At 42.9% G+C, this 21177-nt stretch overlaps 1 protein-coding gene across 3 annotated transcripts in view; it reads left to right on the top strand.

Moving 5' to 3' along the window:
- The window catches only part of Npepps (aminopeptidase puromycin sensitive), an 82382-nt gene extending 61622 nt beyond the window's left edge, over positions 1 to 20760 (top strand). For all 3 annotated transcript variants that reach the window (XM_087573806.1, NM_080395.1, XM_087573807.1), the window contains 8 exons: positions 1159 to 1293; positions 2707 to 2926; positions 7711 to 7853; positions 8374 to 8430; positions 12787 to 12894; positions 13483 to 13638; positions 14251 to 14298; positions 19369 to 20760. In XM_087573806.1, coding sequence (XP_087429932.1) covers positions 1159 to 1293; positions 2707 to 2926; positions 7711 to 7853; positions 8374 to 8430; positions 12787 to 12894; positions 13483 to 13638; positions 14251 to 14298; positions 19369 to 19521 — 1020 coding nt within the window. In that variant the 3' untranslated portion in view covers positions 19522 to 20760. The remainder of the gene's footprint in view (positions 1 to 1158; positions 1294 to 2706; positions 2927 to 7710; positions 7854 to 8373; positions 8431 to 12786; positions 12895 to 13482; positions 13639 to 14250; positions 14299 to 19368) is intronic.
- Positions 20761 to 21177: the final 417 nt, after the last annotated feature.

Raw genomic sequence — 21177 nt, 5'->3', positions numbered from 1 at the left:
TTTATTCTTGTCTTATGTGCATTGGTCTTATGTATGCATGGTTAGATGCCTTGACTTTTGGGTTCTCTTTTTTTTCTTTTTTTCGGAGCTGGGGACCGAACCCAGGGCCTTGTGTTTGCTAGGCAAGCGCTCTACCACTGAGCTAAATCCCCAGCCCTGGTTAGATGCCTTGAAACTGGAGGTAAAGACAATTGTAAGCTGACAAGTGGATTCTGGGATTTGAACCCAAGTTCTCTGGAAGAGGAGTCAGTGCTCTTAACCACTGAGCAAACTCTCCACCTCTCATTTTTACCATACTTCTATGTAGAAAACTTTTATTTTATTTTATTTTACCTATATTTGTTTGTTTTTCGAGACAAGACTTAGTTCAGTGAGAAACTACATGGGAAACATGTAGGGATCCATGAGTTTGAACCTCATCACTACCCCCAATTTGTTTTATTTGTTTTGCATTGTTGTTGTTGTTGTTTTTGGGAGCAGGGTCTCGCTATGAAGCTATAGCTGCCCTGGAACTCAGCATGTAGTGCGGGCTGACCAGTGTACCCACTCAAAAATACCTTTTTTCTTTTTTTTTTAAGATTTATTTATTTCTTATATATAAGTACACTGTCACTGTCCTCAGACACACTAGAAGAGGGCATCAGATGTCATTACAGATGGTTGTGAGCTACCATGTGGTTGCTGGGATTTGAACTCAGGACCTCTGGAAGAGCAGTCAGTGCTCTTAACCACTGAGCCATCTCTCCAGCCCCAAAAATATGTTTTTAAAATGGAGTTTCTAGAGCTGGAGAGATGGCTAGGGGCTTAAGACTACTGGCTGCTCTTTCAGAGTCCTGAGCTCAATTCCTAGCATCCATGATAGTGACTCAAACCATCTGTAACGGGATCTGATTCCCTCTTCTGGTGTGTGTAATCGCAGAACACTCATTAAATAATTTTTAAAAATTAAAAAGAAAGAAAGAAAATGGAGTCTGGTCATGGTCCTGCTTACCATTAATCCCAGCACTCAGGGGTCAGAAGCAGGCAGATCTGTTTGAGTTTGAGGCTAGTTTGTTCTGCATACTGAGTTCCTGGACAGCTAGGATTACATAAAGAGAACGTGTCTGACAAAAAGCAAGGAGAAAGAAATCGTTAATAGTATGTATTGGCTCTTTTCAGCTAAACCTGGGAACAGTTGGGTTTTATCGAACCCAATACAGCTCTGCTATGCTGGAAAGTTTATTACCAGGCATTCGTGACCTTTCTCTGCCCCCAGTGGATCGGCTTGGATTACAGAATGACCTCTTTTCTCTGGTGAGCATTCTTACACTTAGGTCCTATGATGCCTTTGTTGGTTAAAGGGTTAAATGAATATAAAGAACATTGGAAGGCTGCCGTCCTTCCTGATGTCAGCTCATCTGGGACATCAACACATGGCCCATTATTAACTAACATGACGAGATTGTTACCTGTAGCATTTGTTTGAAGCAAATTTCATTTCACTAATCCAGTTTTGTTTTAACTTATCTGTGCTTAAACTGTCCTTTATAGGGACAAAAGTCCATTCTTTTAAAACAAAAGGATATGAACCATGAAGAGATTTCCTTACTTATTTTTTTAAGATTTATTTATTTTTATATATATGAATACACTGTCACTGTCTTCAGACACACAGAGGAGGGCACCAGATCCCATTACAGATGGTTGTGAGCCACCATGTGGTTTCTGGGAATTGAACTCAGGACCTCTGGAAGAGTAGTGCTCTTAGCTACTGAGCCATCTTCCAGCCCCTCCCTATTGATTTTTTTAAACCCTAATTCAGAGTGATTTTATGTTATTCCTAAGTAGTACTTCTACTTTGCTGAGAAAGCCAGAATGTTTTAACACTATGTTATTACTCAAATTATAGCATATCAGCCACGAATTATATACATATTTGGCGTTGTTCCAGGAAGAATTTAAAGCAGGAAAATTCATATTGTTGTCTTTACAATTCCAGCAGGTTAGGTCATTTCAGGATGTCTTTGCCTGTGGTAAAATTATCATTCTTTCTAGTGTTCCTTTAAATTGGACCTGAAGTCTCCCCGCCCTCTGTGATTGCTGATTGGATTCCTTCTTTAAATAAATGCAGATTAGTATTGATGGACAAACCTCCCATCTGCTGATCTCACATCCAAGAGAGACCTGTCCCAGGAGCACGGGCTGTTTGTACAGTTGGCTGCTAGAATAGAAGTTCTTTTTCCATCTCTTGGTAGTCAGTGCTGAAAGCGCTCTGAATCGCAGAGCCTTCCCATTCATGTTCCTTTAGAAGTGAGTAGAGGAGAAGTGCAAGTTGACACAGTTTGCAGATTCAGTCCTGAAAGAGCCTTTGCCAAGAACCACAGCCCCAACTTTTTTTTTTGCAACTTTTGTCAAAGTATAAGAAATTTAAAACATCAAAGTGATGCCCTAGAAACTGAGTAGAAACGAGAAGTTAACTACTTTTTATTGGTCCCAAATTATGAGGTTCAATGTAAGTTTTTTTTTTAAGGGATTCTTTTACAGATAGCAAAGAAATTAACAAAAGATGTTGTCATGATAGGATTTTTATTCTAACTGAACTTACTTAGCCTCATTTTCTTAAACCACAAACATTGTTAGCAGTAGAGATTGCCAGCATACATGTCTGTTTTCTTTTGTCTGGTTGAGTTTGAAGGCTGAGCTAATTTGTGTTTTTTCCTGTCCCAGGCTCGAGCTGGAATCATTAGCACTGTAGAGGTTCTAAAAGTCATGGAGGCTTTTGTGAATGAGCCCAATTATACTGTGTGGAGCGACCTGAGCTGTAACCTGGGGATTCTTTCAACTCTCTTGTCCCACACAGACTTCTATGAGGAAATCCAGGAGTTTGTCAAAGATGTCTTCTCACCTATAGGAGAGAGACTGGGCTGGGACCCCAAACCTGGAGAAGGTAATAGATGAATGTACTATGTGGGGAAAGAACATGAAGCTAGTACTTTCTATTCATGTGTGTTTAACAATTAGCAGCATCTCTGTATCTAGATTTTACAGTATATTCAGTTGGCCAGAAATGCAATGTTCTGAACCTGCTGGTGAAACCATTAAACCAGCACAAAATAGGAGCTTGGAACTGGAGTGACTTTCCCACCTCAGCATGCATGAGTCATCACACTTGGCAGGGATCAGCTCTCTAACATGAGGATTTTAATTGCTTTCTCCCTCTCAGTGATTATGTTTATAATCATTTTTTTTTTCTTTTTCCTTTTCTTTTTTTTCGGAGCTGGGGATCGAACCCAGGGCCTTGCACTTGCTAGGCAAGTGTTCTACCTCTGAGCTACATCCCCAACCCCTTAATCATGTACCTTTTAAAAAATTGTCATTTAAGTGTTGAGAATGGTGATTTGGAGGCTTTAAGTACATTTATTTGTTGCCATCTGCTTACTAAATGAGGTGGTTTCTCCTGAATAATCTTTATCTAGGATTTTTTTTTTCTTATTATAGCGCTGGGTTTAAACCAGGGGCCTAGTCTGTGCCATACTCTGCCAGTGAGCTCCTCCCAGACCATTACATTAATCTGGGATTTTAAAAATAAGAACAGTAATAGCATCAAATTCTTGCCACTTTCTTTCTTTCATGATTTAACTAATATTTATGTAACTAGTAAAAGGCAGGTGCTATTTTAGAAATTTGTCAGTAGAGAAAAGCAAAGCATTGTCCTGTGTAGCTTACATTCTAATGGGAGACATAACAAATAAATAGTATTAAGGAAGTGTATAGTATCACAAGACAAATTAGAGGGGCTGGAGAGATGACTCAGTGGCTAAGAGCACTCACTGACTGCCCTTCCAGAGGTCCTGAGCTCAATTCCCAGCAACCACATGGTGGCTCACAACCATCTGTAATGGGATCTGATGCCCTCTTCTGGTGTGTCTGAAGACAGCAACAGTGTGCTCACATAAAATAAATAAATCTTTTTTAAAAAAAGATTAGATAGTGTGAATAAGGAGTGTTAAGCCAGTGTTTTCTAAAATAGTTGGCAAAAAATCATCACTAATAACTGATCTCTGAATACACATGGAGGCCTGAAAGAGAACATAAGAACAGAGTAAACATGGTCCAGACCTAGCAAGTAACAAGAATCTAAGGCAAGAGCATGCCCAGAGCGTTCAAGGGAAAACCAGAAGGCTGGTGAGGTCAGGACTGGGGAAGAGGCGAGAGGCCCATGGCAAGTCAGTGACTTCCTTACAGGGAGGTGGACTTAAGCAAAGTTCCTAACATTTTGTGATACAAAATGCTAGTTTTAAAAGTTTTGATCAGAAGAACATGATTTGATTCATGTGACTATGAAACTGAAGGAAACCATTCGGAAGGCTGTTCCACTTGAGGTGTTGGTTGCTGCTAGCACATACAAATGGTGCACTCTCTGTGGTTTTGGAGGACTGAGTGTGGTAAAAGAGACTCATCAGATTAACACTACTTGGCTGGCTGGCGGTGGCTCGCACCTTTAATCCTAGCACTTGGAAGGCAGAGGCAAGTGGATCTCTGAGTTGAGGACAGTTTGGTGTACAGAGCACGTTCCAGGACAGCCAGAGCTGTTGTACACAAGAACCATGTCTAGAACACACAAATACACACCACTCCTGACCCCCTTACCTCCAAAAAAGACTGCTTTTGAGGGACAGGCACAAAGAGTTCCAGGTGACAGGCCAGTCAGTGTAAAATAAAAATTGACTATGGAAGCAATTTGATTGCAAAAAACAGGAGTTTGGTTTAGGGTTTTTCAGACCAAGGTCATTTTCTGCATTTGAGAGTGGCTAGAGATGCAGGCTGGGTAAGTACAGGTTGGAGTTACTAGCATACAGTTAAGATTTATAACTGTGGGGGGCTGGGGATTTAGCTCAGTGGTAGAGCGCTTACCTAGGAAGCGCAAGGCCCTGGGTTCGGTCCCCAGCTCCGAAAAAAGAACCAAAAAAAAAAGATTTATAACTGTGAAACTGGAAGAAACCACCTTTTTTAAGGACCAAGAATAAGTAGGTGTTTGAGGACTGTATCTAAATTCAGGAGTTAGAAATTTGCAGAAGAAAAAACTAAGCATGCTGGTGGTATATTCCTGTAATCAGGAAGCAGAAATAGTCAATGCCAGGCTGGTCTACCTACAGTTCTCTTCTCTCACCAAAAAAAAAAAACAAAAAAAAACAAAAAACAAAAACAAAACAAAACAGAGGACTGGAGAGATGGCTCAGTGGTTGAGAGCACTGACTGCTCTTCCAGAGGTCCTGAGTTCAAATCCCAGCAACCACATGGTGGCTCACAACCATCTGTAATGAGATCTGATGCCCTCTTCTTGTGTGTCTGAAGAGAGTGACAGTATACTTATATATAATAAATCTTTTTTAAAAAAAATTTAAAAAGAAACAAAACAGAAAAGAGGCCTGCATGACCTCATCACTAACCCTAGGAGGTCGAAGCGGGAGGATCAGGAGCCACCCTCAGAGTCAGAGAGAGTTGAACGCTGCCCTGGCTTTTGAGGCTCAGTGAGAAGAGGGTGAAGAGTCACAACAGAACCTGACTGGCCTGTGAGGAGCATCAGGAGAAAGTAGAGTGGCCCACAATATCAAAGTGTTGTGTTGTGAGGCAGAGGGAAAGTGGTAAGCTGTGTTGGTTGCTACAAGCAGAAAGAATAGAGAAATAACAATTTTTGTTAACAGGATCTGTGCAGTAGTATTTCTGGAGATAGAAATCTCTGTAGAAGGAATTTTGTTGACCACAGGCATAGACTTGGTGTGGGATTGGAGAAGAAATGTTCTTTAAGGAGAAACTTATGCAAGAGTGTAAAGGAAAATTGGAGGACTAACTACCAAGGGGAAAGAAATGCAGTAGTATTAGGAATGAGTGTGCTATGAGGAAAGGTAGGAGGTTACTGCTGGTATGGCAACTGAGTAATGAAGACGAGTCCAGAGCCTGCAGGTCGTTAGCTTTAGAGAGAGCCATGCATACATGACGGACAGCAGAGAGGGAGGGGCACATACAGCCCAGTCCCTGGTTGTTGCACTTGTCTCTGGAAATAATAATGTGTAAAATCTTTGAGTTTGAAAGAATACAGGGCAAATGTCTTTGTTCTGTGGCTGTACAGACAGGAGAATTAAAGAGCAAAACAGTTGTATGCTTTGACCTACAATATGTTAGTAGCAGAGTCCCAGTAAGGGCTGGGGAGACAGCTCAGCTCTGTTTCTAAGAGTGCATATCTGAAGACCTGTGTTTAATCCCAAGAAAATAGCCTGGAGTCTTGACATGTGCTTGTAGACCAAACACTGAGGAAATGAGACAAGTAGACCTGTAGGGCTTGCTGGCTGTCAGCTTTGGCCTACTTGCTGAGCCTTGTTTCAGTGGGAGATAATGTCTTAAAGAGTGAAGTGGCCAGGATTGCTGGCACACATCCTTAACTGCAGAACTCGGAGACAGAAGAGGTGGATCTCTGTGAGGTTGAGGCCAGCCTGCTCTTCAGTGAGAGTTCCTGGACAGCCAGGGCTAAGGAGTAAGACCCTGTGTAAAAAATAAAACATCCAAGGTTGGCCTGCCCTCCACGTATACAGACATACAAATATGTACCTATGTGCATGCGCGCGCACACACACACACACACACACACAATCACAGGAGCTAGAGAGCTGGCTTAGCAGTTAAGAATCCTTACAGCTCTTCTTGTAGAAGACAAGGTTCGGTTCACATCCATCTATAATTCCAGTTCCAGGGAATCTGACCTCTTTTTTGGTCTAAGCTATTTGCCCAAATATAAGTATTTTTTCAGTGCAAATACTTCTGCCATGTTCTACCACAAAGCTGTATCCCTGGACCTTTTGTGGAGGTTTTTATTACAATGACAACAATACTGAGTTGGGGATGGCTTTGGATTGTGCATATCATTGGAGCCTAAACCCGTTGAATGTTCATTTTTAAATCTAAGGCTGCAGTTTATTGAACAAAGAGCAGTCCAGTACTATGTGGGTCTTAAAACAAAACAAAACCTCGGGGACTGGAGAGATGGCTTAGTGGTTAAGAGTATTGACTGCTCTTAACCAGAGGGGTTTTTTTTTAACATTTACTTAATTTATGTATGTGAGTACACATTCATTGCCTTCAGACACACCAGAAGGGGGCATCGGATCCCATTCTCAATAGTTGTGAGCCACCATGTGGTTGCTGGGAATTGAACTCAGGAAGAGCAGCAGTCAGTGCTCTTAACCGCTGAGCCATCTCTCCAGCCCAGTAGTTCTTTTTAGAAAAAAACAAACAGAAAAAACCAATTTTGAGTCAAACCTTCATGATGTCTTTCCTTTTCACATGCAGTCTTTTTTTTTTTTTTTTTTTTTTTTTGGTTCTCTTTTTCCGAGCTGGGGACCGAACCCAGGGCCTTGCGTTTCCTAGGCAAGCGCTCTACCACTGAGCTAAATCCCCAACCCCAACATGCAGTCTTTTAACTTATAACTAATTACATTAGTAGATTTTAGTAGCTGATACCTGTGAGTCCACACCAAGTCACCAAATTTGTGTGTCTAGTATGTTTATTCCTTTCCTCTTACAATTGATAAATTAACTCAAGTATTCTCCTAAGTACCAGAGTGATCGATTTTGTTTGTTCAAGACAGTAGACTTAGTGTCACACAGTCACAAACTGTGCAGGTTGCACATCTATCAAAGCAGGCTTCTCAAGCTGTGTCCTCACTTCTCCATCAGGTCATCTAGACGCACTCCTGAGGGGCTTGGTGCTGGGCAAACTGGGAAAAGCAGGGCATAAGGCAACTTTGGAAGAAGCCCGCCGTCGGTTTAAGGAGCACGTGGAAGGGAAGCAGATTCTTTCTGCTGACCTAAGGAGTCCTGTAAGTTATCATAATCCCCTGGAAAGCTGGGTGTGGTGGTGCACGCCTTGAATCCCGGCACTCAGGAGGCAGAGGCCAGCCAGCACCTGACACTCACACCCCGTCTGAGTGTTAACAAGTACTACTTAGGTAGTTTGGAGCCAGGTTCTCCTTTATTTCTCAAGTGGCACATCAGTGCTGCAAGGCGACTAACTTGGTACATTTCTCTGAGAGAACCGGTGGAAGCTATTGTCAGGACATGTCAGCCCCGTGTGATTGTTCACAGTAGGCTATTAGGGGTTGATTACCCATGGTCTGTTTGTGCGTCTGTTTTGTTTTCCCCATAGAGTCTTATTGTGTATCCCACAGAGGCTTTGAACTTATGGTCTTTTTCCTTTCTTACCCACCCCCAAACCCCTCAGTTGTAAGACAACAGGCCTTTGCCAACATGCCCAGCTACTTTTTATCTTAGCATTAGATCGTTTATAACAAAATACTAGTTACTCAAGCGACTTCTTGTTTTCCTGGTGTTCTTTTGTAGGTTTATCTTACTGTTTTAAAGCATGGTGATGGCACTACCTTAGACATTATGCTAAAGGTAAGTGTATTTGGAAAAAGCCTCCAGACTCCTGCATTTGAACTTGGGCATGCCCAGTACTACTTTAGTGGCATGGATGTGGGGGTGGAGAAAAGCCTGGGTGAAGGAACATGTGTGTGGGCTTGGTTTAATAGTCTCAGGTAGTAAAGAGGCCGAAGCAGGACAGGAAGGTTAAGGAAGAATAAAACAGAAAGCCCTGGGAGTGGAGCATAATGGGAGAGTCATTAGCCTAGCATGCCCAAGGCACAGGCGCCAATACCACAGACCCGAGGGCTCGGGTTTATTTGTTGGCTTGAGTATCTACCTAAATTTTAGTCCTGAAACGGTGAGGGTTAACACCAGGTCCTCGTGCATGTTTTGAGACAGGGTCTCAGGTAGCCCAGGCTGACACTGAAATATGGCATTGCATTTCTGATCCTTGTACTTTGCATGCTGAGATTGCAGGTGTGTCGCTATGCCCCGTTTTTGTTTACTTGTTTGTTTTGATTTTTTGAAGCAGGGGTTCATCTTAACCCAGGGCATGTTCCACCTCACTTTGTACTTGAAGCTGACCTAGAACCCTTATCTTCCTTGTACTTTCCCACAGTGCCAAGACTATGGAGATCACAGACATGTCACACCTGCCCCCCACCTTTTTTATAAAGCAAGATCTTACTAGGTTATTCAGATTGCCCTTGATCGATTTCTAAGACCCAGTTATGCCTTGAACCAATTCTTCTGTAGCCTCCCAACTTTCTTAATGATGTGGCTTTTAATACAGTGTCTTGTATTGTGGTGACCTCCAACCATAAACTAGTTTTTGCTACTGTTGTGAATTATAAATATCTCTACCTAATGGTTTTAGGCATCCACTCTGAAAGGGTCATCCAGTACCCTGGATGGTTATTGGGACCCATAGACCGCTGGTCTATATGAATAAGCCAGGTTCTTTAAAACTTGTATATGAAAGCCAGGTGTAGTGGCAGTTACCTTTAATCCCAGCACATGGAAGGCAGAGACAGGCGAATCAAGGCCAACCTGATCTGCAGGATGAGTTCCAGGGCAGGCAGGGTTACACAGAAAAACAGAATCCTTGTCTCAAGGCAGGGTGAGGGGGAAAAACTTCTACCTAAAAGGTAAAGTTGTCTTCTGAACCAGAAAGCATATTCACACATGCAATACCAACAAAGGGTTTTTTTTTTTTTAAGTCAACTTGTTTTTTTTTTTTTTTAAGATTTATTTATTTATAAGTACACTGTACCTGTCTTCAGACACACCAGAAGAGGGCATCGGGTCCCATTACAGATGGTTGTGAGCCACCATGTGCTTGCTGGGAATTGAACTCAGGACCTCTAGGAAGAGCAGTCAGTGCTCTTAACCACTGAGCCATCTCTCCAGCCCCTTAAGTCAACTTTGGTTCTTTTTTTCGGAGCTGGGGACCGAACCCAGGGCCTTGCGCTTCCTAGGTAAGCGCTCTACCACTGAGCTAAATCCCCAGCCCCTAAGTCAACTTTTAAAAACAGGATAGCACCTTGCTTTGTTATGTGCAAGGATGTGGGTTCCATTCCTGCATGGGAAGGAAGAGCCAGGAGAAAGAGGAGGGTGAGAAGATGGGAAGTCGGAAGCATTATGAATGAACAGGAAGTCAACAGTCTGGTCCTTGGAGTTTTCTTACCATTGAGAATATATAATTAACCCTGGCTCTACAATGGAACCGATCTGTGTCAGAGTGTGAATGAATAATAGTATTTGGGACAAGTCCCATGCCTCGTCCCTGTGCATTCACTTCCAGTCTGTTAAGAAAAATCATAATGTCTATATTAGAGGTAGGAGAGTCAAAATAAGGTTACCTCTGTGATCAAGTAATTATGTAAAATGTGCCTCAATTCATAAATCACCCATCAGAGCTGTAATCATTAAAAGATTTACATATAAGCTAGGCATGTTAGCACACACAGTGAGTGGAGCACTTGGAAAGTAAAGCTAAGATCAGGAGTTCAAGGTCATCTTCAGCTAGCTACACAGAGAATTCAAGACCAGTTGAATTATATGAGAACCCTGTCTCAACAACAACAAAAACGTCCTCAGTGAGGCTGGAGAGATCACTTAATGGTTAGGGTGCTTGCACAGAGAACCCATATGGTGGCTGTCCATAACTCTAGTTCTATGGAATCTGGCACTGTCCCATAGATACTCCAAATAATCTGACCTTTGAGGGCATCAGATGCACACACAATGTACTTATATATATATACAGGCAAACCCTCATGTACATAAAATAGAAATATGTCTTTATTATTTTATCTTTTTTTTTTTTTTTTTTTTTTTTTTTTTGGAGCTGGGGACCGAACCCAGGGCCTTGCACTTGCTAGGCAAGCACTCTACCACTGAGCTAAATCCCCAACCCCAAAATATGTCTTTAAAAACAGATCCATGCATCAAATAGGAATGGAATGTGCTAGTTCACAGATACAGAATACTTCTGTTGGGCTGGAGTGGTGGCTCAGCGGTTAAGAGCACTGACTACTCTTCCAGAGGTCCTGAGTTCAATTCCCAGCAACCACATGGTAGCTCACAACCATGTATAATGAGATCTGATGCCCTCTTCTGGTGCGTCTGGAGATAGCAACAGTGTACTCATAAATAAAAATAAATAATATTTTAAAAATAGATTGCTTCTGTTATCCCAGGTGGGTCAGAAAGTATAAAAGTAAAATGTCTGGGAAAATTAAGGGGCCAAGGCGGGGAGGGAATGAGAACAGGCAATAGTGAGGTCAGTATGATCCACGTCTGTTGTATATGCTTATGAATATGTCACAGTTTACTGGCAGGAGTAGCATACATCTTTAATCCCAGCATTCAGGAAGCAGAAGAAGAGGTAGGTTGGTCTGAGTTCAAGGCCATCCTGCTCAACAGAGCAAATTCTAGGCCAGCCAGAGAAACCCTGTCTCGAAAAACATGTGTGCATATATACATAGTAATCAAATTAATTAATTCCTATTATCTTGAACTGTGATATTAAAGTGCCATCTTGTGGGTGTGTTACATATTCTCTGGGACAAAACTGTTTCCTGAAAGCTAAAGTTTAATCTTTGGATATATTGCACCTTCAAAGACTCAGAAAGCAAGAGGTAGCAAGGTTGTCACAAATTTGAGGCCAATCTGATCTATATAAGGAGTTCTAAACTATCCAGGGCTGCATAGTGAGACACTGTTTCAAAACAAATAAATATTCTGGATTTTGTGTTTTCTTTCATATTCTCTAAATGTGTATGAACGGTTTGCCCTCATGTATGTCTTTGTACCACATGTGTACTTGGTGTCCTGCATAGCTCAGAAGAGTACTTTTGATTCCCCTGAAGTTAAGAGTTGTCAAGCAGTTACAAGCCACCATGTGTGTGCTGAAAACCAAACCCAGGCCCTCTGCAGGAACAGCCAGTTCTCTTAACTTCAGAGCTATCTCTCCAACTCCATATAATCTTATGTGCTTCCAGGGGCTGAAGAGCTTGCTTTGTAGGTAAAGTGCTTGCTGAACAGCAAGAGGACCTCATTTTGGAGTCCGTGTGTAAGAGCCAGGTGCGATGGTGCCTATCTCTATAGCCCAGCACAGTGGACAGAGGTAGTCAGAAGCTTACAAGCCAACTAGTCTAGATGCAACGACAAGGTGCAGGTTCATTGATAGATCTTACAATGAGAAACAAGGTGGACAGCAATAGAGGAAAACTCTTGACAGCAATCTGTACCCTCCACAGGGACACTCATGTGAGCAGAGCTACAAACATGACACATACACAGACACAGATTTTAAGCAACATTCTACAACATATCTTTATGTTTTCTTTTTTTATTTTAAGGGGACAGGGTCTCATGTAACCAAGGTTGGCTTCAAGTTATGTAGCCCGGAATGTCCTAAAGTGTCTGACCTTCTGCCTCCACTTCTCCATTATAATACATATTTTCCTAAATGAGTAATTAATCACATCCAGCTACTAAATGTCTAGATTATTTTCAGCTTTCACTATGACAGGCTAAATTACTGACAGTGAATGAGAGTTTAGTGATAGCTTATTTATCTGATACAAAGCATTAATCATGTGTCAGTGATGTAAAAAATCTGACCAAGTAGACTTACTCTCTAGATCTTGATATTAGACTCTAGACCTGAGAAATACTATTTGACTAATGCACACCCACATCTAGTGGCTTACTGCTGTAGCGAATGCAGAATTAGTGCCCAACCACAGCATGGTTTAGTGATGTAGTGTCTTGCCCAGTGAGAGGGTAGAGCAGAAGTCCCCCTCACTGGAAGAGAAGCTGTATGAACATGCATGGAGTCCAGGGAAAGGCTAACTGTTCCCCTTTGTTTTTTCCCTGTAGCTTCACAAACAAGCTGATATGCAAGAAGAGAAAAACAGAATCGAAAGAGTTCTTGGGGCTACTCTTTCTCCTGAACTGATTCAAAAAGTCCTCACTTTTGCACTTTCAGTAAGTTCTAAGTTACATTTCAAGAGAACTGCTGCTGAGCCAGGAGGTGGTGGCACAGGCCTTTAATCTCAGCACTCATGAGGCACGGATAGGAGGAGCTCTGAGTTTGAGGCCGTCCTGGTCTACAGCGTGACAGCTACATAGAGATACTCTGTCTGGACAAACAAAAGAGAACTGGTGTTCGATGATGTATATGGAGTGTCTTTGATTCAGCACACTCCTGATGTTTGGGAGAAACTGGTCAGAGCTTTTGTTTTTGTTTGGGTTTCAATTTTATATTGCTTTATTTTTTATTTGACAGAGTGGGGGTGGGGATGAGAGGTAAGTGGGTCTTCCTTCCATCTTGTGGTTTCTAACGATTGAGTCAGGTTGTGAGGCTTGGCTACTGTGCTAATCTGTCCTGCCCCACTGTAGTGAGAATTAGAACAGGTTGAAGTGAAAGTGGAGACCTTTGGAATCCCTTTCCTTCCCTGGGAGTGAGCAGTTTCCCTGCTTTTGCTTCTGTTCTCCAACAGTCTGCTGGATTCTCTGGTGTCAGGAGATACTCTAGATAGCTAGCCAGGCTACTAATTCTCCTTTCCCCCTTAGGAAGAGGTACGTCCACAGGACACTGTGTCAGTAATTGGTGGAGTGGCTGGAGGCAGCAAGCATGGGAGGAAAGCTGCTTGGAAATTCATAAAGGACAACTGGGAAGAGCTTTATAATCGATACCAGGGAGGGTTTTTAATATCCAGACTCATAAAGGTAAGTGCAGTCTTGAGTAGCTCACTAATACTGTGTTGTTGAATGATTACCCGTGATCTATTAGAGTGTTGGTTCTCAACCTTCTCTGATGCCACCCTTTAATACAGTTCCTCATGTTATGGTGACCCCAACCATAAAATTATTTAATTGCTACTTTATAACTATAATTTTGCTACTGTTGTGAATTATAATACAAATCTGATATGTGTTTAGTTATATTGTAAATCATGATCCACAGGTTGGGAATCTGTGTTAGACCCAAGAATTAGGGTCTCTGCTCTTTACAAAGTTCTTCAGCCAGGTGTGCTGAGCTATGCTTGTAACCTCAGCAGGTAGACGCTTCAAGGGCTGTGGTTGCATCTCACTCAGAGGCCTGTTCTGCACTGGCCCTGGATTCAAGCCCCAGCAAAAAAAAAAGAAAAAGAAAAAACAACCCAAAACTCTCCAACAGTTACTGGGGTTTGTTTTATAAGCATGCACATCCCCATCTTAATCTTCTGTGTAACAAACCTGAGTGGGGAAAACCAGAATTGTTTGTCTTCGGGGTTAAGTGGGTTTAATTGCCTAGTCTCTTTATTTCTCTAAATTATTTAACCTCTGGTTTGTTTTCAGCTGTCAGTTGAGGGGTTTGCAGTTGATAAAATGGCTGGAGAAGTTAAGGTAAGGACAGTACTGTTCACTTCTCAGTTTTCAGTCTAGAGCATATGTGAACTTGCCTTTCTTTCTCTTTTCTTTGCCTCCCACCCTCTTTCTTAAGTTATTTCATTTTGTGTGTATGAGTGTTTTGCCTGCATATATATGTGTACTCCATGCTTGCTTAAAGTAAAGAGTAAAGAGGGCATAGGATCCCCTGGATCTAGACTTCTGGGAAGTTGTGAGCCACCATGTGGATGCTAAGAACCAGGTCCTCTGGAGCAACAAGTGGCCTTCACCTGAGCTGTGTCTCCAGCTCCATGAACCTTGTTTTAATATTCTAATGAGTATTGGGGTGGTGTGCTTTTGTGAGTCCTTGTGTCTTAGATTTGACTTTGCCTTTAATATCTGAAAAGTCCACAGTAGAGAGATAATCAGTTTTGTGTAGACCCTTGCTTGCCCTTGTATCAATATCAGCATTTGGGGCACACATTTATTCTGAGTGGGAAAATGTAAAGCTCCATTATACTATAAACTTCATCATAATGTCATTTATACTGCCAGTTTTACCCTTATCTTCTTCGAGGCAATATTGAGAGCTGTGATCTGGTTCACTGTAGGAGCCATTGTTAGAGATAAGATTTATAGCCAGGCAGAGTGGCTCAGGCCTAAACACAGAGACAAGTGGATCCCTGAGTTTGAGACTAGCCTGATCTACAGAGCAAGTTCTAGGACAGCCAGGGCTACACCTATTTGGAAAAACGACAAAGGGGACAAAGGGCTGGAGAGAGATGGTTCAGTGGTTAAGACTGCTGCTCTTCCAGAGGTCCTGAGTTCAAATCCCAGTAACCACATGGTGGTTCACAACCATCTGTAATGACATCAGATGCCCTCTTCTGGTGTGTCTGAAGACAGCAACAGTGTGCTTATATATAATAAATAAATAAATCTTTAAGAAAAACAAAGGGGAAACACAGGAATACATTTTACTATTTTTTAGGTCTTGAGAAAACAGTGAAATACTTGATTTCTGCTGTCATTTAATTTACATTATATAATGTATGTGAACAATTTCATTGTAAAGGTAATGAGACTACGAAGGAGAGACATCTAAATGGCTTAGGAGGTAAGGTAGTAGCAAAGTGAAGCTAGTTAGGTAGACGTTAGATTGCAGATGGGAACACTGTCTTATGCGGTCAGGTTAAGACAGGAGGATCACTGTGCTTCGAGGCCAGTCATGCTGCAGTGTGGACGATAGTTTGAGAAGGTTGAGACACTCATTCTGCGAGCATGAAAGACAGTAGCTCAGAGAAGAATGATGGAGTCGTGGTGGGTTTTCCCAGTAAGCATTGGAGTATACGGGGTGAGATAGAGCCAGACTCTAGAGCCATGCTGGCCCAAAACTCACTGTGAACCCCAAGTTGGCCTTGAGTTCATAATGATCCTCCTACCTCAGCCTCAAAAGTACAGGGATTATATAATGATTTATGAGCCACCACACCTGGCTTTCGTTAATCTTTAATTCAACAGTGTTTCTCTGTGTTCTGACCATCTAAGGCAACATTTCTCAACCTGTGGGAGGAGACTCCTGTGGGGGTCAAATGACCCTTTCACAGTGGCCACCTGTGAAAGGCAACCATCAGGAGATGCAGATATTTACATTACAATTCATAACAGTAGCAAAATTACAGTTACAATGCAACAATGAAAATAATTTATAGTTGCAGGTCACCACAACTGTGAGGAACTGTATTACAGACTTTCAGTGTTAGGAAGGTTGAGAACCTAAGAGAAGAAAAAGCCAAGGAGGATACTTTCCTTGTGGAGCCTGCCTTTCAGCCCTGCACCGGGAGGCTGGGGCACGTAGGTCTCTTATGCTAGCCTGGTTTATATAGTAGATTTCAGGACAGCAAGACTGTGTAGAGAGATTGTGTCCAGGTGTTGTCGATGGTAATGTTAGGACTGTTTCCCACCCCCCCACCCCCACCCCACCCCCGGGATGGAACAGGAGGCGCCCTGCTGTGTCACTCCAGCCCTGAGAAGCCTATGGAGCTGTGCTTCTTTGTAAGTCCACTGTTGGTATCTGAAGTTTACATTTCCTCTGAGGAGTTATTTTCCTCTCACCAGGACAGGCCTGGGACCATATGCTGGTTGTTGTTTTCAGATGCTTTGTTTGCTGTGAAGCCAGATGAACTAGTTAGAAAACAGTTTCATAATTTTTAATAATAAATTCAAGAGGCATTTCTATGAAAAATGTAAAACTGTAGAGTAGAATTGGATTAGTGGCAGCATTTTAAGCTTGGTGGCTTCATTGCCCTTATGCGCTCATCATGGGACAGCCTTGGGTCCTGAAGTGCCCTTAGAGCAGTTAACTTACTCAGTGAGACGCCATCACCTTGACCAAGCCTAGATTCAGGTTCAATTTTGTCACATCCTAATTATGGGAGGCCTTTTTTTTTTGGTTCTTTTTTTTTTCCGGAGCTGGGGACCGAACCCAGGGCCTTGCGCTTCCTAGGTAAGCGCTCTACCACTGAGCTAAATCCCCAGCCCCGATGGGAGGCCTTTTAACATTGGCACGTGGCACAGAATTCATACTTAGAGCCATGAACTCAGAAGCAATTCCCTTTCAATGGCCTCACCTTCCAAATCCCATTAACATACTGTCTATATACAAGAGAGCTCAGTAAAACTGCCCCATACATAAGTTTTGTTTTTTGTTTTTGTTTTTGTTTTTGTTTTTTTTTTGGAGCTGGGGACCAAACCCAGGGCCTTGCGCTTGCTAGGCAAGCGCTCTACCACTGAGCTAAATCCCCAACCCTCACACATAAGTTTTTTAGGTGTTCTTTAAAAAAAATAAAATAAATAAATAAATAAATAAATAAATTCTGAGTAGGAGAGAGAAAATACCCTGAAGGATTTGAAAGAGTCATAACGGGGGGGGAGGGGAGTAGACTGGATGGATGTGTCCAGGGCTTTCTGCAGGAGATCATAGCAACAGAGCAGGGGTGGGGTGGGGTGGGCTGTGGTGGGAGGACAGTGGAGATAACTAGAGTTTCGGGGCTTAGGGAACGTGTCACTACATAGAGAACAAAGTGTGGGAGACCTAGGGAGGTGAGGAGGGCTAGGATTCTAGAGTAGGGGTGGGAACTAAGGAATCCTGGGGACCAGCATGAGCTTTCACATGCAGTTTTAGTCACAATTCTTCATAAAAGAAAGCATTTACCTGGGGATTTGCTCACTGTGTCCCAGGTTTGGGCTATGACTATGGGGAAACATGGAACAGTGTCTGAGAGGAAGAACAGCCCTGGGCCTGGCTTGGGCTTTGGAAACCTCAAAACTCACTCCCAGTGACACACTTCCTCCCAACAAGGACACCCACCCCTCTAGAAGGATTACTTTTAATCCTGTCAAAGAGTTGTATTCCCTGATGACTAAAGGAATAGTCATCAAATCCTTTCAAACCACAGGAACCACGTACCTTCTGCCATAAGCAAGGAAAAGACCCGGTTTGGGTGACAGAAAACTCAGTTCACAACTTCCCAAGGGAAGCTGGCTTTTATCCCCAGAAATCCTTCTGAGGCCAGCCTGAGCTTGTTTGTAGACATGTGGAAGGCCTGAGATCTAACACACATAACTCTTTGAAATATGTTCCCGGGGTTGGGGATTTAGCTCAGTGGTAGAGCCTAGCAAGCGCAAGGCCCTGGGTTCGGTTCCCAGCTCCGGATAAAAAAAAGGGGAAAAAAAAAAAAGAGTAGAAATACGTTCCCAGAATAAGAATTGCAAGGCTAGGGGACACTTCCAAATGCTAGCAGCAGAGTGATGAAAAGGACAAAGTGTCAGGACCAGGGAGATGGCTCAGCGAGGAAAATCGCTTCCTGCCAAGCCTGAGGACTCAAGCTTGGATCTCCAGGGTCTGTTTGGTGGAAGGTGGGAACCCAAGAGTTGTCCTTTCGACCTCCACATCTCACTGGGCACATTCAAGCCCATAAATGTGTTAGAGGCAGTGCAAACTCTCTGGGTTCTTACAAAGTCCTGAGTTCAGTTTCCTACACCCATGGCAGCTGGGTCACAACCACCTATACCTCCAACTTTAGGGCATCTGCTGTGCTCCTGGCCTCACAGGCACACACACTTATACTTAAAAGAACTCCTCAAAGCCAGGAGTTGGTGATTTAATCCCACACTTGGGAGACAGAAGCAGGTGGATCTTTGTGAGTTCAAGCCAGCCTGGTGTACAGCCAGAGCTACTGAGAGAAACCCTGTGTCGAAAGAAAAACCAAAACAGTTAGCTAAACAGAATCTTCAGAATTCCCCACGCCCATGTGGCAGCTCATAACTGTCTGTAATGTCTCATGGGATCTCAAGCCCTCTGCTCATATGCAGACATATATGCAAGCAAATACCCATATGCATACAAATCTTAAAAAAAAAATTACAGGTTAGATTCTGAATGAAGTGAGAGAATAGACCTGAGGAGAGTACAGGACCTGAACATGCCATGCTCTGCTTGGTCCTACCTTGCTCTTTTGTATTCTGTGCAAAGAAGAGCCTTGGGTAGGTAGTACAGGTGGCAGCTTTGAACCGGAAACGTAGCTGGTCTATAAGAATAGCCCAGACTCTGAAGGCTGTTTGAGAAACAGAGCATTAAAATCTAAATTTTTAAATACATTTATTATGTTTGGAGTAATGTTTTTGATCTGTCTACTTACATAAGACAATCGAGTTATTAGATAAACAGATGGCTTCGGTAGGTTAATGATCATAAGCTGGGCTCTGCTCACACCTGCAGGCATGGCTGCATGTAGCTTTTTCCTGAGCCATGAATTAGGCACACTGGTAGATAATTAGCATTTTAAAGCGCAGCAAGTCCCATCTCTTACCGGTTTCTGTGTAGGTTTTATGCTTTTGCTTGTTAAGGAGGAACCCTTCCTTACATGTATGCTCAAGGAGTTGCTCCTCTAGCCTATGGTGGCAGTGGTCAGCTCTCATGATGGAGACGGATGGGCCATCAGTTGTGCCAGCTGATGGCTTTCACATCGTCCCAACGTTGACTTCTTACTGCTGCTAACAGTGACTTCTGGATTGTTTTTATACTAGGCTTTCTTCGAGAGTCACCCAGCTCCTTCAGCCGAACGTACCATCCAGCAGTGTTGTGAGAATATCCTGCTGAACGCTGCTTGGCTAAAGCGGGATGCTGACAGCATTCACCAATACCTCCTGCAGCGGAAAGCCTCCCCTCCCTCGGTGTGAAGCCTCTGCACCACGGTCGGTCTTACCGCCTCGCAGGGATGAGGCGGAGCTACCCAACAGCTGATTCACATGCCAAGAATTTGGAGTCTTAGACCAGTGGGGGTTGGACAATGAATGTAGTTAACTGGTTCCTGCTCACACTCCAGAATTAAATTCTATTGAAAAAAAGGAAAATCAGCAATTCAGCAAAAAAAATAAAATAAAATAAAAATGTAAATATGATAGTAATAAACTAGAGCATAACGAAACTGTGAAACTTCCTCAAGCCTGCCATGGTCAAAGTGTTAGTGACGGACATTGTTCTGTAGCCTACCAGAAGGAAGAGGCTTTGGGGCAAAGGGTTCTTGTGAAGTGGGTTCTACATGATGCAGCCTGACAAGCCGGGCATGTCCGTCACTGGGGATGCTGACCAGAAGGCTGGCCGCTGACTCACATAATGGAGTCTGTGCATAATTGCAAGTGGGTTTTCTTTTCCTTTTTGGCATGGGAACCGACCAGGAAGGTATCTTTTCCTGTATAACTCAATCTGAACCAAGGATTGTTGTTCCCTCCTTGCCTCCCTTCTGTGTGATCCCCACCCCCCAAAAAAGTATGAAAAGCTTTAAAAAACAAAACAAAACCACCCTCCCTCCCTTCCCAGGTTCTTCTCCCTTTAGCTCTGCCCAGCCCTGACCTGTCCTTGGATAACAGAAACACCTTTGATGGCCACGTTAAATAAGAGGAGCTGATATGCTTTTATTTTCTAAGATAACTTTAAAGGAACCCTAGAATGCATAAGAGGTGAAAGAGTAGAAATAAAGATCATCAGCTCGGCCTTTCTGCTCAAAACTGTCCCCGTTCCCTGACAGGCCAAATGCTGCCCCTCTTCCGAACAGTATCGGCGAGCTCTGGCTCACCACTTGTGCATGTGAGGGGCCAGTGGGGACTGCTGTGGGGCCCAGATGTCTGCTGCACCGCTGTGTGGCCAGTGCGCCCACTAACGAGCCTCGCCACCTAACCCAGTGTGTTTTTACTAAGTCTCAGCCCCTCCTTCCCACCTCCTTTTTCTTCTCTTCCTTTTCCTTTTATTTTTTCGGAATCCTTTTATTTTGTGTTAACAGAAATTCATATTTGGTGTGGCTTAATGTATTTTGGAAGGTCATCAGATTGTGAGACTGCTTCCTTGAAACATTTTTGTGCTATTGTTTTAAAAAATAATAATTAAAAAACAGTTGGCGTTAATAAAAATGTCAATGTGAAGTTGATGGCCTGGTTCTTTCAGCTTCCTTGAAAGGAAACTAAAGTTTCCCTGTGCCTCAGGAGAATTACAGGAAGTCAGACAACCATAGGAGTTTTGAAAATTTGTATTACATTTTATGTGTATAGATATATACATAATACCACAGTATGTATGTGGAGGTCTGACAACAACCGTGGGCACCACCGATTTGCCCCTGCCTCCTCCTGTGGTAACTGAAGATTTGAACTCAGATCATCTAGCTTTGTAGCAAGAACCCTTACTTACCCCCAGCCATCTTGCCAACTCCCCGTTTGTTTCTGAAACAGCCTCATTCTGAAGCCTGGCTAGACTAGAACTTGCTATGGCAGCCCAGGCTGGGCTCAAGGAAACAATGGCCCTCTTCCTGCCTCAGTCTCCAGTGTTGGGATTATAGGCAT

The sequence above is a fragment of the Rattus norvegicus genome, chromosome 10 (genome assembly GCF_021556685.1).
Source record: "Rattus norvegicus strain SHRSP/BbbUtx chromosome 10, alternate assembly SHRSP_T2T, whole genome shotgun sequence".
In the NCBI taxonomy this organism is placed as follows: domain Eukaryota; kingdom Metazoa; phylum Chordata; class Mammalia; order Rodentia; family Muridae; genus Rattus; species Rattus norvegicus.
Note: the sequence above shows the minus strand (reverse complement) of the source record. Positions and strands in the feature narration are given on the sequence as shown.